At 53.8% G+C, this 13,644-nt stretch overlaps 2 protein-coding genes across 3 annotated transcripts in view; one reads left to right on the top strand and one right to left on the bottom strand.

The window, feature by feature from the left end:
- Positions 1-3,587, top strand: part of BCL9L (BCL9 like) — a 58,132-nt gene extending 54,545 nt beyond the window's left edge. For both annotated transcript variants that reach the window (XM_062608509.1, XM_062608510.1), the window contains 2 exons: positions 376-636; positions 1,926-3,587. In XM_062608509.1, the coding sequence (XP_062464493.1) occupies positions 376-636; positions 1,926-3,085 (1,421 nt within the window). In that variant the 3' untranslated portion in view covers positions 3,086-3,587. The remainder of the gene's footprint in view (positions 1-375; positions 637-1,925) is intronic.
- Positions 3,588-6,889: 3,302 nt separating this feature from the next.
- On the bottom strand, positions 6,890-13,309 carry CXCR5 (C-X-C motif chemokine receptor 5). The gene is made up of 2 exons (XM_062608511.1): positions 12,687-13,309; positions 6,890-9,173 (listed from the first exon to the last, which is right to left on the bottom strand). The coding sequence occupies exons 1-2, from the start codon at positions 12,723-12,725 to the stop codon at positions 8,097-8,099; spliced, it is 1,116 nt and encodes a 371-aa protein (XP_062464495.1). The 5' UTR covers positions 12,726-13,309; the 3' UTR covers positions 6,890-8,096.
- Positions 13,310-13,644: the final 335 nt, after the last annotated feature.

The raw sequence follows: 13,644 nt of genomic DNA, 5'->3' as shown, positions 1-13,644 counted from the left end.
TCTCATGGAGTTGGTGTCTTTTCCAGGAGTCCACCCAGGGCCTTTGCAGGTAGATGGGAGGGTGAACAGAGCAGCTTTTACTTCAACCCCAGCTCACGAGCTGTGATACTGGCAGCAAAACATGAGCCAGTGCTGGGCGGTCAGTTTAAAGTAAAGATCGTTGCTGCTCTGGAGCAGGGTCTCCACATGAGTGACCCTGGGTCAGGAGGATGTCTGTCAGACACTCAGGGTCTGGAGGATGCCAGGCCATGCCAGCTCTGCATTTTGCAACCTTCTCTGGTCACTGCTCCTGGAAGGAGGGGCCGGGGTTGCTGTCTGATGGGAGCAAGGCACGGTGTGCAGGAGGTGCTAAGCTGCTTTCTCTCTTGCTTGCAGGTTCACTCCCTTCTGGGCCTCGGAGCAGCTCTTCCGCACCAGCCACTAACACCTCTAGCACCATGAATCCCAACATGCCTTTTACTTCCTCTCCAGATCCATCCCCCTCCCAGAACCCCCTCTCACTGATGATGTCCCAGATGTCCAAGTATGCCATGCCCAGCTCCACACCGCTTTACCACAACGCCATCAAAACCATCGCCACCTCTGATGACGAGCTGCTGCCGGACAGGCCTATGCTTCCACCTGGGAGTATGTCAGGTACGTGCTTCTGGGGCTGGACTTGTCCCAGAAGGGGTCACACCGTCTTGTGGCTGCCAGGGGCCGGAGGCGCCAGGTAGAGGAAGCAGTAGGAAAGGCGTTCTCCCACCAACTGCCATGTCAAATAGCTTAAATTTGCCCTCATTCGGAAGAGTGCTCACTTCTTTGTCCTGTACCCAGGCTGCCCATCAGCTTTTGGCTTGGGTTTGCTGTCTGGAAGAACTTGAGCCCATCTGGCATTGGAGGCACCCTTTTTCCATGAGCCCTGGAACATTTTGGAACTACCTTCACCCTGTGCAGACAGGTCGGCCCTGGATTTTCAGGGCTTCTGGATTGTCTCAGGCCCAGGACTCGCAGGCAGAGGTCTGCTGCTCGGAGCCTTTGTGCTCTTGTGCAGTGGGATGGAGACACTCTGAACAAGGTGTGGGAGTGGGGGGTTTTGGTGGAGTGCAGGTGCCTGCACGGGCAAGGCTGTCATAGCATAGTTCTGATCTCAGTAGGCGACAGCCAGACATGCTCCGCTGGCTGGCAGCACTGCTGGGGACAGCTAGGCAAATGAGCGCTTTGCGTCATTGGTGACCAGCCCGAAGGGGAATTCCAGCATGTTGTACGACTTGATTTAGGGCTTTAAAGCTGTCTGATAAATATTTTTGGCAGTTTTCAAAATGAAAAATCAACTTTTTGACTCTTTCACTGCAGAGTAGTCACTTGGGTTGACCTCAGGCATGCAAATGTGCTGGCTCCTTCCTAACCTGACCCCCTCTGAAGGCACGGGTCACTCTGCTGTGCCAGTGAGCACAGTCCTCCCTCCTGGACAGCACCTGGGTCAGGCTGCAGACTCTTTTGCTTCTTTGTCTTCTCGCCACCCAAGATCATGTGGTCACAAGAGCTTGCCGGGTGGCTACCTCTGCGGCAGGCAGTGAAGGGTCACTGCTTGGTGCCTTGCAGGGAGCTGACAGCCCTGCTGAGATCATGGGGCAGGACTGTCTCAGCGTGCCCAGACTCTAAAATCAGTGGGCTGTGAGGAGCTACAGCTCCATCCTGGGACCTGCTGAAGCTGGAACAGCTCTCTGCTGCTCCCAGGCTTGAGGAGCTGAATTCTGAGGCACTTTTTACTGATGCTGGTGCTTTGTGAGCCCACCTTGCGGGTTCTAGCTGAGCATCACGCTCCATGCTCAGGGCTTTCTGAGCAGGAACGCTAGGCAGTCATCCGGGGTGTGGATTTCGCAGTCCCAAGAGGTCTGTGGGCAGAGTTAACCCTTCTTTCTCTCTTTTTTCCCTCTCCTTAGGTGTGACGGGAAACCAGCCAAATCAACTGCACTTGAACTCCGTGGGGCCTGGATCCTCTCAGAGCCCTATGGGAATGAACCTGCCTGGTCAGCAACTGCTCTCCCATGAGCCACCCCCCACCTCCATGATGTCCTCCCCAAACCCTCTGGGCTCCAACATTCCTATGCACCCGAGCGCGCCAGGGCCAGGCGTGCCTCCCCAGAACCCCATGATGCTGCCCCCAGGGCCGCAGGACTCGATGAACCAGCAGTGCGGCCCCGTGCCCAACAGTTCACAGATGATCCCTTCCAACCAGCTCGTGTTCCCCCGCATGCAGCAGCCCCACAACGCCATGCCATCTCCCGCCGGGGGCATGCCCATGGCCCCTGGTGGTGGAGGTGGCCCTGGGATGCAGCAGCATTACCCACCAGGGATGCCCTTGCCACCTGAGGACCTGCCCTCCCAGCAGCCTGGCCAGATGCCCCCTCAGCAGCACATGATGGGGAAGAACATCCCTCCTCGCATCGGCGAGCCCTACCCAGCCGTGCTTCCTGGGGTGGCGTCGGTGCTGAACGACCCCGAGCTCAGCGAGGTGATCCGCCCCACGCCCACCGGCATCCCCGAGTTTGACCTGTCCAGGATCATCCCATCGGAGAAGCCAAGCAGCACCTTGCAGTATTTCCCCAAGAGCGACAGCCAAGCACCCAAATCACAGCCTTCCAACCTCCATCTCATGAACCTGCAGAACATGATGGCTGAGCAGCCCCCGGTGCGGCCAGGTATGAATGCCCCCAGCCTCCCTGGGCAGCAGGGTGTGCAGAGGGGACTCGGCATGCCCATGTGTCATCCTGGACAAGTGCCCATGCTGGGCAGGACAGGCATACCGCCCCAGCAAGGTATGATGGGCAACAGCATGCACCAGGGCATGATGTCCCCACAACAGAGCCTGATGGCCCAGCAGAATTTCATGCTGATGCAGGCCAAGCAGAGGAGCATGTCTGTGTCGGGGGAGATGTATGCCCAGACAGGACACATGATGTCACCTCAGGGCTCCCTCATGGGGCCCCCGCCTCAGCAGAACCTCATGGTCACGCACCAGATGAGGCAGAGGAGTGTCTCCTTGGACAGCCAGATGAGTTACATCCCCGGGCCCGGGAACATGGCAAACCTGCCTTTCTAACCCGGCCGGCGCTCAGCTGGGGAGGGGACAGGGCTGCCTCTGCAGACATTTTTAAACCTTTCTGGGGGGACAGTTGGGGGCCAACGCCGGTGGAGGACACCACGTGGGATGCTTTTCAGATCGGATTCGCCTCTACACAGAAAACCAGATGTGCAGTAAACTTGATGTGAATTGGGTTTCTTTTTCCTTTCTTTGTAGGGAAGGGGAGGGTGGAGGGGCTGGGAGCAGGGCTGTCACACTGAGCCCTGCGTGGTGACCAGGGACATCCAGACCCAGTGGCAGTTTGTAAAGTTTTCAGTTTTGGTTTTCCTCTGTCAAGTGTTCTTCCTCCCCTCCCCCCCCCCCCATTTTTCCTTTTTTCTTTTCTTTTTTTTTAATTTTTTGTTTCTTTTCCTTTTTTTTTTTCTTTTTTCCTTTGTAAACAAACAAAATGTGCAAGAGGGTTTTTGGAACTAGCTGTAAATAGGTCGCTGGGAAAGGCAAAACTTGTGCTGGTTTTTAATTGTTCTGTATTTCTGTGTTTTAATAGAAGCCTCAAAACATGTTTTAAAAAAACAAACAAACAAAAAAAACATGCTAAAGGCAACAGTGTACAAGGATTGAAAACTCTCCTGAGAGGCAGCAGGAGGATCCCCCAGGGTGCACAGGGCATTGAGAGATCCCATTGTAGAGTGACTGTGTCAAACCTAAGTTGTTCCCGTGTCCCAAAGGTTTGCATGTGCAGGGTGTATGGCTTCATGCAGATCCCAGGCCCTTGCGGATGCTGTGCTGAGCACACGGCCGCGGCCAACGACTGAGGCCTCTTGGGGAGGTCAGAGCTGTGGCCACGGTGAAGCACTGCTGGAGCAGCCTCCCAGGATTTGGCTGTTGCTGCTCTGTGGTGAAGCTGCTGTGGCTGAGCTGGGGACGGTGCTGGCTCTTGGGCTGGAGAAGCGGTGAGGATCTGGGTTGTGCAGGTGGTTAACGTGCCGGACCCGAAGGTCTCGACCAGCCGCGTCACCTCCAGTCCCTTCTCTTCGTGCTGTGTCACCTGTGGGCAGGGGGTTGCGGTGTGTAGGGACACATGGGCTCCGAGATGAGTGAGGTGAAGCGTTCCTGTGCTTCCAGGAGAGGTGAGTTGAGAACCCTGCTCTGCTGCAGCCTTCCTACACCAGTCCTTTACCAGTCTGTTGCCCTCCGTGACTGTGCTGCGCCTCCTCTACCTCTGCCATTGAGTGCTCTCCCAAGTCTTCCTCATGCTTGTCAGTGATCCATCTCCAGAGTTTCACAGGCAGTCTTTGCTCCACCTTGCCCTGAGCTACTGGCAGCAGCCCTGCTCTGCTGCGCAGTAGAGGTCCAGCCACTGGTGAGGATCTGTCCCTGTGTGTGATGCTCCATCTCGGTGTAAGAGTTGTCTCGTACGGTGCCAGTGGTGCAGCCCCCCCATGCTTCGGGCAGAAGAGGTTGTGTTGTGGCCTCGTTCTCAGGCTGGCAGAAGCAGTTCAAACGAGTCCAGCTGCTCTGGATGTGCTCCACCCTCCCTGTCCTCTGCTCTGTAAGGTCTTCCTGCCCACGGTGCTGATGGTCCCCCCGTGTTTGCTCAGAGGGGACCGCAGGGTGACATGTGTGCACTTCTGCATGCACCACGGTATCTCTGGACCTCTGCAGAGACCTCTGCGGGTTCCAGCATGGAGTACCCTATGGGTATCCGGCAGTGTGCTCAGGGCAGGCGACTGCTGGGGGAACACGCACTGGAGGGTTGTCTCTGTAGAGCCAGACTTAGCATACTACCTCTCTTGTAACAGAGCTCACATTTCCCTACGTGCTACTGCAGGGAGGGGAGCGCTTTCAGAAAGGGAGATTGTCAAGTAGCAAGCAAATGGCAGGCCTTTTATCACGTTACAAGCTGTTGAGGAGGGCTGGAGGCTGTCTTGATCTGATCTGTGAAACAATGGAGCCACAAAGTCCAGTTAGGAATACCTTGAAGTCTTGGGTGTTTTGTAGCAAGCAGTGGATTTGAGGAAGGCTTTCGCTCTGGTCTCCAGCTTGGTGTGGTTTTATTGTATACAGTGTGAGCGCACAGCCTTTTCAGAGATGGCAAAATGGGAACAATCCTGGGAGGTGCTCATCCCTGCCGTGGCAGTTGGAGTGGAGGAATAAACCCCAGGCTAACGAAGTGTGCTTTGGACCTGGGGTGATAGCTGGTCGGATTCTCTATCCGTTCAGAACATGCGTTTCACATGGGAGGATGTGGCTTTAGCAGATGCAGCTCTTTCTAAGCCTGACTTGCCTGAAAGGCCGTGGCTTCTCTTGGCTGCACTTCGGGGTGATGGCTGCCCGTATTTTCTTGTAAACATCCCAATAGCAGTGCCAGCCCCAAACCTTGCTCATCATCCACCAGCTAGTCTCGGTTAATTTGAAGCCATACTTTTTTCTATACGGAAGCTTTTTGTTTGTAGACAACTGTTGTTTTAGCCTGGTTGAGATCTCCACGTGTCTGTACCGTCCCTGTTGCTGGCTGAACATCCGATGGGAGAAGAAGTGCTGCCTAACACCCCTCTGCGCCATGGCCGCTCCCGGCCGCATCTGTGAACAGCAATATGGCAGGAGCTTCTCAAGAAGCTCACTGACAGCCAGTCCTTGTTAGACCCAGGCCAGGTTTGCCACCAGCCGGTTGCCCACTGCCGTGAGCTGTGTCTAGTCTCGTGTCTTGTAGTTTATTGCTCGGCTTCTTGGCTTGAGTTCTGTGTCCTGACTCCACCTAATCACAGTAAAAGGTTTGCCCATGTTTTAGCCATGATTTCGCCACGTTTTCCAGCTCCAAAAAAAGTGACTGCTGGGAAACCGCATCTTTCAGTATGTCAGATAATCACACGCCCAGAAGTAGCTTTCACGTTGAGGTAATGGTGACTGACCTGTTCTCTGTCATCCCATGGAGAAACTTCCCCAGTCATTTTGTACCATTATATAAATATATATATAAATATAAATATATAAATACAATATGTGAAGACATCTTACTGGTTTTTATTTGAAACAATTTTTAGGCTTGTTTTTGGGTATCTGTGCTGCCTGTAATGTATTGACCTGTTTTATAGGTGCCTTTTTATTAAAAAGACAAATTTCAAAACCTGACCCTGTGCCTATCTTCAGCGGCCGTGGGATTGTCTGTGCCACTGGAGCGGATGAGCAGAGCTGAGCTCAGCCAGCATCACCTGCAGCATGTCACAGCAGGGCCGGGGCTTTCAGAGCCGCGGGGAGAGCCCCTTCTCTGCAGCACTCCCAGGTACACGCTCATTCATACTCTCCCCGGTGCACGCTCTGCTGCCCACCATGGTGCGTGCATAGCAGGATGCTCTGCTGCTGCACCCCAGCTGCATCCCCTGGGAGGCCGTGGTGCCCCGCAGGAACTGCGGAGCAGCGTGCTGTTGTGGGGGTCTTTGTCTCCCCCTACTTGGGGTCGCTTCACTGGGGACCAGGGCTTTCTCTGCTCCTCAGGAAGGGTCTGCCAGCTCTGAGCCAAGCCTTGCCCAGGCTGGCTGGGCCGAAAGCGGGCATGAGGGTGGCTTTCCACCGTGGCAGGAGGTGCTGTACTCAGTGGGAGAGGCTCTGTAAAGCAGGAAGTAACTAGGGTCTGGACTGACTCCGAGCACGGCAGAGCTGTCTGCAGCGCTGGTAAAGGGAAATCTGAGGAAGTTGAGCTCTGTGGTCTTCATGTGCAAACAGCAACGCATGTCACAAAGGTGCCATCAACCCACTTAGTGCTCTCTAGTGCATTTCACGTGTGAAAGTGGTATGATGACAGACAACTGCTTACAAGCACTATACATGAGAAGGGGGTATTTTATTTAACTGCTTGTTACAGCCTACCTCAAAACTTCCTAAAAGTTTCCCAAGACATCAGTACTAAAACCTATAGTAAGAATAGATGTGTAACCCATTCACTCTTACTTTGCCTGCAGATTTCCTTGTTACCTCGTGAACACTGGGAGAATTTGACACTGTGGCTGTTCATTTTGCCAGTAACTTTATTGTGTAGAAACACAGTTCCCATCAGAACCAGGGCTGGGGAGGTGTTTATAATGTGTCTGCAATGGGTTTGCTCACAGGTAGGACTGTGGACCTAGACAGCAAGGGCAGGCTTCAGAGAGCTGCTCTGCTGCTGCTGCTGCGCATACGTGCTTGGGTAACTACGGTCACCATTAGCTGCAGGTTTTGGCTTTGAAGATGCAGTGCTGCAGGAAGCGGTGGAGGGCTCTTTGTGTAAAAGCCTTACGCTTGGTGAGTTTTGTCCTCGAGTCACAAGTTGAGAACGAGATCTCTGCCTGAGCTGGACTGATGTAACATGACCTCTTCCGTAATGACTGGTCTTCTTAGCAGAGCCCTTGGGTACAGGGAAGTTCGGCTGCAGCCGAGCCCTTTGTTAGTGGGTTGAACTTCAGAACTGAGTTTCGCACAAAATTGCTGCTGCAAGAGAACTGACATTGTTTCCACTTTGCTTAAATGGTGAATGGCAGAGCACTGTGTACCTGTGCCATTGGAGGGAGTTCTGCATCCCCCAAGTGTCTTGTTCCAGTTGCCGTAGCCAGTGGGTGGCCGCTGCCTCCTTTGGGCACGTCTCTACCAACCCAAGCCAGCAAAGTAGACACCCACTGAGCTTTTGTCCTCAGTCCATGGACTTGGCTGCATTTCTTTCCTTGCCTCTAGTACCCCAGCCTTGTGCCTGGCTCCATGCAGAGGATGCCTGCAGTCAGTGAGGAACAGGTGAAAATGTCAGGTTCAGCCTACTCGGGTTCATCTGGCCCTGCCAGACTGACCACTGGACAGAGTGTTCACCGACTGGATGGATTTCTAGAGGTGTGAGAACCAGGAGGAGCCAGGTAAAAGTGTTTGGTGGGATCTGGGTGTTGGGTGGCTGTTGGACCTCGGTTTCCTGAGGACTGGAGAAAGTGGTGGGACGCTTGTGAAACTTGGGACTGAGGCCACACGCGTGCCACTGGGAAGGCAAGCCCCTGCAGGCAGCTCTTCCCAGCTAGAAAGCGGAGATAGAGGTGGTGTTGTCAGACTCGATCCCGCTGCCCTTCCTCGTCACCTCCAGGATCTCCTGCAGGGTCTCATGGCTTATGCAGCCAAGCTCCTGCAGGATCCGGAAGAAGTCGTTACGGAACTTGACTCCAATGAAGGCATAGAGGATGGGGTTTAGGCAGCAGTGCGTGAACCCGATGGCCTCTGTCACCATGATGGCCATATCCAGCTGGTCTTCCAGGAGGCAGTTCTTGGTGAAGGCTTCTAGCTTGGTAAGCGTGTTCAGGAAAATGACAATGTGGTACGGGCTCCAGCAGAGCAGGAAGACGCCCGTGACCAGGATGGCCACACGGACAGCCTTCTGCCTCTGCAGGCGCTGGGACTGACACAGAGCCCGGACAATGGCCACGTAGCAGTAACACATGACCAGCAGGGGCAAGAAGAAGCCCACAGCATGGTAGAGGAAACGGGTTGCCAGCCAGGCGTTGTTGCCATCAATCCCAACCTCTGGAAAATAGCAGATGCTGCGATTGCTGTCATCCGTCCAGACTTCCATGAAGATGAGATCAGGTAAGGTCAAGAGCAGCGAGCAGAGCCAGACAACCGCACAGGTGAGGTGGATGGAGCGGGCTCTGCGCTTGCGGTAGGTGTGGATTGCGTAGACAATGGCCAGGTAGCGGTCCACGGCGATGCACCCAAGCAGCATGCTGCTGCAGTAGAAATTGATCTTGTGGACAGCGCTGAGGATCTTGCAGAGGAACTTCCCAAATACCCACCCAGCCAAGCTCTCCACCACACTGAAGGGGAAGGTGAGCAACAGTGCCAGGTTGGCCAGGGTGAGGTGGAACAGGAAGGTTTCTGTGGTAGTGCGAGACCGTTTGAACCTCTCTAAAATGACCAGGACCAGGGCATTGCCCACTGTCCCCAGCACAAACATCAGTAAGTAGATGAGGGGCATGAAGACCTTTCTGAAGGGGTCTCTCTGGTTGCCGACCACAGATGAGGCTGGGTTGAAGCAGAAGTAGCCCTCCAAAGAAGGGGTGGTGTTCTCGGCTTCATAGTAACCGCTCAGCTCCACCTGGCTCTGGGGAACAGAGAGGCTCTGGTTAACGGAGGGGCGTTTCTGCACACGAGAGCCCGGTCCCTCTGCTGCACCCAGCAGGCTGGAGCAGAGGATTCCCACATCCCACAGCCTGCCTGCCTCAGGAGGACATGCTGCCTGTCTGCAGTGTGGTGATGTGGGAAGCCCCTCTGGTGCCAGGAGGTGCAGCAGCTCATGAAGAGGGTTGTCCCAGCCTCTTAACAGTGAGCACTGCTCAGCCTGTAATCTTTACCTGGTGCATTTGGGCATGTTCTGCTGTCCAGACAGATGACCAGTTTCATCTTCTGGTTCTCACCATGTAACCAACCACGTTACCTGCTGGTTGCTGGCTTTTACTTTCTTACACAGCACAGAGCCCTCCCCTACCCATTTGTGAGCCTGAGTATGTCGTGTTCCCCCCCCCCCCATCCTGCCTGCTGCCAGGTAGAAAGGTGGTGGGATTCACCACACAGCACATCTGTACCCCAGTTACGTGCGCAGATCCCATCCCCTTCTGCTTCTATTCCTCAGAGACCTCAGAGCTGCCTGGGGCAAGGCAAGGTGGGGAGAGCAGCTGCGGTGCTCAGATGACTTCCCACACACTCAGAGAAAGGTGTGGGGCATGTGTTCGAATGCCTCTGAGGCACACCAGTGCCATAGCTATGGGGATGGATGCTGGAGAGAGAAATCGGTTCTACCAGTGAACCCTGTGGTTCTGAATTAATTGTAGTCAGGGCAGGAAAGGGAACCTGAAAACACCACTGGGCCCTGAGGCTGACACCAGTGAGGAAAGTGTGATGGAGCCACTGCAGATGTGATTCATGCCTGACCTGCGGCAGCTCCTCACTAGGTGAGTGAGCTGTCCTCAGGCTGGGGCTGTGGGCAAGTCCCAGATGCTGGGAAGCTGGAGCCACACGCAGGACAACCCAGTGATGGTGGCTGTGCTCTGCCTGGCCTCGGGCGCCTCAAGCAGAAGCTGCATGTTCACAAGAGCAAAAGGCTCAAGCACAGATGAGCAGCACAGGAGGCTCGTGTCAAGCTGAGAAACCAGTGATAACTGGGGAGAGCATGGCAGCAGTCACCATGTGCTCACCCCCACGCTCTCTAGAGACCAGTGTGGAGACTCCAGTGTCAACCACAGCGGAAGCCTCCGCTTGCTGCTTTCATACCTTTCACTGCCAGCTGTGACTGTTTGCACCTGCTGCTCCTTCCCTCGCCGAGTTCCCAGCTCTAAACCCAGCCCTGCTTTAAACAGCTGTAGAGCTGACTGGGGGCTTTGCTCCCCCGTGTACCCCTTACCCAAATGGCCATGACCAGCCTTGGGTCCCGCACTGTGCCTGGCTAAAGAAAAGGGATTTACATGTTTTCTTTCTTAGGCAACCTTCATGGACAACACGCTGGGCGCCTCTGCATGGAACTGCCCTGGGTAGAGAGGTCACACTGCTCCAAACCTCAAACACTCGTGACTGTCTGCGGATTGTAGCGGTGAGCTGCAAGCCTTTGGTGAGAAGCATTTTTATTCCCTGAGAACAATAAGTTTTCTGGTTTAGGGTATGATTTTGGAGATTGGAGATTGCTGCTAAAGACAAAAGCCTATAGAAATCCCTCCCAAACAAACATTCGCTGCCTCGTCTGTACTCAGACCCCATGCCAGGAGTTAGCAACAACTCAGAAACATGTGATTTGTTGGCCAGGGCCAGATCCTTGACTCTGGCCCCCAAAATACCAAAAAGCAACCCAAGAACCTTTGCAGTGTGGTCCAGCAAGCAAACCAGGCTGCTCAGGACACATGGGTGACCAGGCTGAACACCCGAAAGGAACATGTGTTGGAATGGGAAACTTCACTGGAGAGAGGTTGGAGGGTTCCAGCTTTAAAGAGGGGTAAAATGATGGGAAATGGCTGGCTTTGGTGGCCATAGTGGCCTCGGTGACAGCGGGTGGGCAGCCTGCACAGTGTTTAAAGGCTTTGGCTGTTGAAGAGTTTCCAGTATCGCTTTGCCTGTGGAGCTGAAGGAGTGGAGGCCAAGCGCCACTATCAAGACACCATCTGCTTGCTGCAGTAGGCAGGTAGGGTTCTTACCGTAAGCCACTCGCTGTGGGCAGGGGAAGCGTGTGCTGAGCTGCGCCTGAGGCGTGCTCTCGTGCATCTCTGAGCAGCGATGCACATGAGTGACTGTGGGTGGGAGCGGACAGAGATGAGTTGAAGACAAAGAAAAGAGGATGAAAAGTCAGAGTCTGGGCTGAGACAGGAAGGGCAGGGACCCAGGGCTGCAGGAGATGCACCGAATGTGCCAGGCCAAGGTTCTAGGGACTCTGCCTGTGTCTCCCATCTCTAGGAGCATGCGTGTGTAGGGAAACATTCATGCAAGTCCCCTGCAACACAACTGCAGCCAGACTTTTGGTGGGTGATAAAGTGGTGTCTTTGTAGCTGAGCAGTCAAGTGCATGCCAGGGAAGCCTATTCCTGCATGCTCTTTGTTCAGGGATCCCTTTTCCCCTCTAACCCACATCTCAGAGTTATTCCAGTCTCCGCGTGTCAGCTGCTTTTCTCAGTTCCCCACAACTGCCAGCAATCAAAACATTTGGCTGCAGAAAAGAAACAGCTTGTGCACTATTAGGGATTTTCCATGTGAGTCATTCCCTTCCAGCCCATGCCATGGCCGGGAGAATCACACTGCACTCTGAGAGCCTTAAAACTGGAATTGCCCACATCAGCACAAGTTACTGACAGAGCTTCTTGCTCATCTTCTCTCCGGGCACTGAACTAGGGAAATGCACAGATAAGAGCAAAGCCTCTGGGAACACCACGGTGCCTTATGGAAGCTCCAGGGAAACGCATGTCACAGACTCCTGAGCATGGCAAGTCTGAGAAAAGGTACAAAACTGTTCTTGCTGCGGCACCTGACTGTTGTTTCTTCAGAGAAACTAAATGGAACCTGAGGTCTGCTGCAGAGCCACTCTATTACAAAATAACCTCTGAGCTGCTGCATTTGAAAACCAGGCTAGTGATAGCACGGCTGTGGACTTCCCCTTGGATAGCACAACATAGTCTAAAAGGCGCAGCTGCTGTCTTGCAGACACAGGGGAGAGAACTACAGGGCAGAATACACAGTATCATCGCTCCCTATTAGAAGAAGTACTTGCAATTTATCTTCCCCTCTTTAAAAGTCCCCTCTTTTGAAAATACTGCCTATTCCCCTTTCAGCAGAGCCTACATAAGCCTGTTTGTGAAGAAGGCAGCGGTAGGAGCATGTGTGGACCTATCCAGGGTTTTCATGGGCAGAGAGCTCGCACTGGGTTTGCTTGGGCATAGCTGTCCACCAGAGCAGCATGATCGCTCGCAGTGCCTTCATCGATCAGGTCTTAAGGGATGCAAGGGGAGATTGTGAGGCCTAAGAGATCGTTCCCCCTCTGCCAACAGGAGGGGTGGAAGACGCACAGACAGAAAACAGGCCTTTCAGCCCACCCCAGCTCTACCTGCTCTCCCTGTTATGAAGCAAAGCCAGGCCTGACTCACCAAGTCATAGGTCTCTGATGAGTAGCTGACAGGCCCCATGGTTTCAGGGGCAGAATCCGTCTCTCCTCCAGCAGTTTCAGCAAAAGTTCTTTTTTTTTTGGGTGGAGTTAATCATTTAAGCCTGTAGGGAGGGACCTGGCATGCAACAATAGAGTATTTGCAAGGCAAATGAGCTCCTGGCATAGAGTGACCTGATTGATGTAAAGATTAGCATCTGGCTTTAGCATCTTTTTTCTAGTGCTGTAAGCTGACTTTTAAAGCACAGTTTGAAGAATCTACGTTCCTTTGGTCCGTACTAGGGAAAACCCAGAATGTCTATAGGTCTTCTTTAAAAAGAAAGAGGACGGATGCATTGGGTGGGAGAGATGCTGACAAGGGAGCTGCACATCAGGGACAATCCCTTTGCATCAGGGGACAGCAGCTCAGGACATGGCAGCGTCCCTGCAGCAGAGAAGGAAAGAAGGAGGTAAAGACCAGGGCTGTGCTAATCTTATTTCCCATGAGAACTGGGCAGGAATAGGTGGAATTATTACGCTAGGCTGGTCAACCAGGCCTTACGGCCACAACTGCTGCTGCTGTCAGAGGAGGGAGCAGCGTGGCACGTCGCAGCCACAGCGTCCTGCAGACCTCTCATGGCCCCAGGACTGTGTTTTGCTGTCGAAGGCAGGGGTGAACAACTTGAAGCTGGCTGTAGATGTGAGGAACCTGGGAAAGAACTGTCCATGCGAGGGGAAAGAGGGAGGTTTCGGGGTCCTTTTGTCCCCGTTTCAGGAAAAAAACGCTTTAACACAAGTTTGCGTGGAACAGGTGGGGGGTTATCAGCATTTTCACTTGGCGTTTAATCAGATCCCGTTCCTGCCGTGCCTCAGTTTGTCAAGTCCTCGGTTAAATAACGGCTCCCTACAGAGGAAGTGGCGATTTCTAAGCTGCCACGATCTGCACGTGGCCCAGTCCGCGT

Source organism: Pezoporus occidentalis, unplaced genomic scaffold (genome assembly GCF_034315485.1).
Source record: "Pezoporus occidentalis ecotype Australia unplaced genomic scaffold, CSIRO_AGI_Poc_V1 ctg130, whole genome shotgun sequence".
Lineage (NCBI taxonomy): Eukaryota > Metazoa > Chordata > Aves > Psittaciformes > Psittacidae > Pezoporus > Pezoporus occidentalis.
This window is presented reverse-complemented; position numbering and strand designations above follow the sequence as displayed.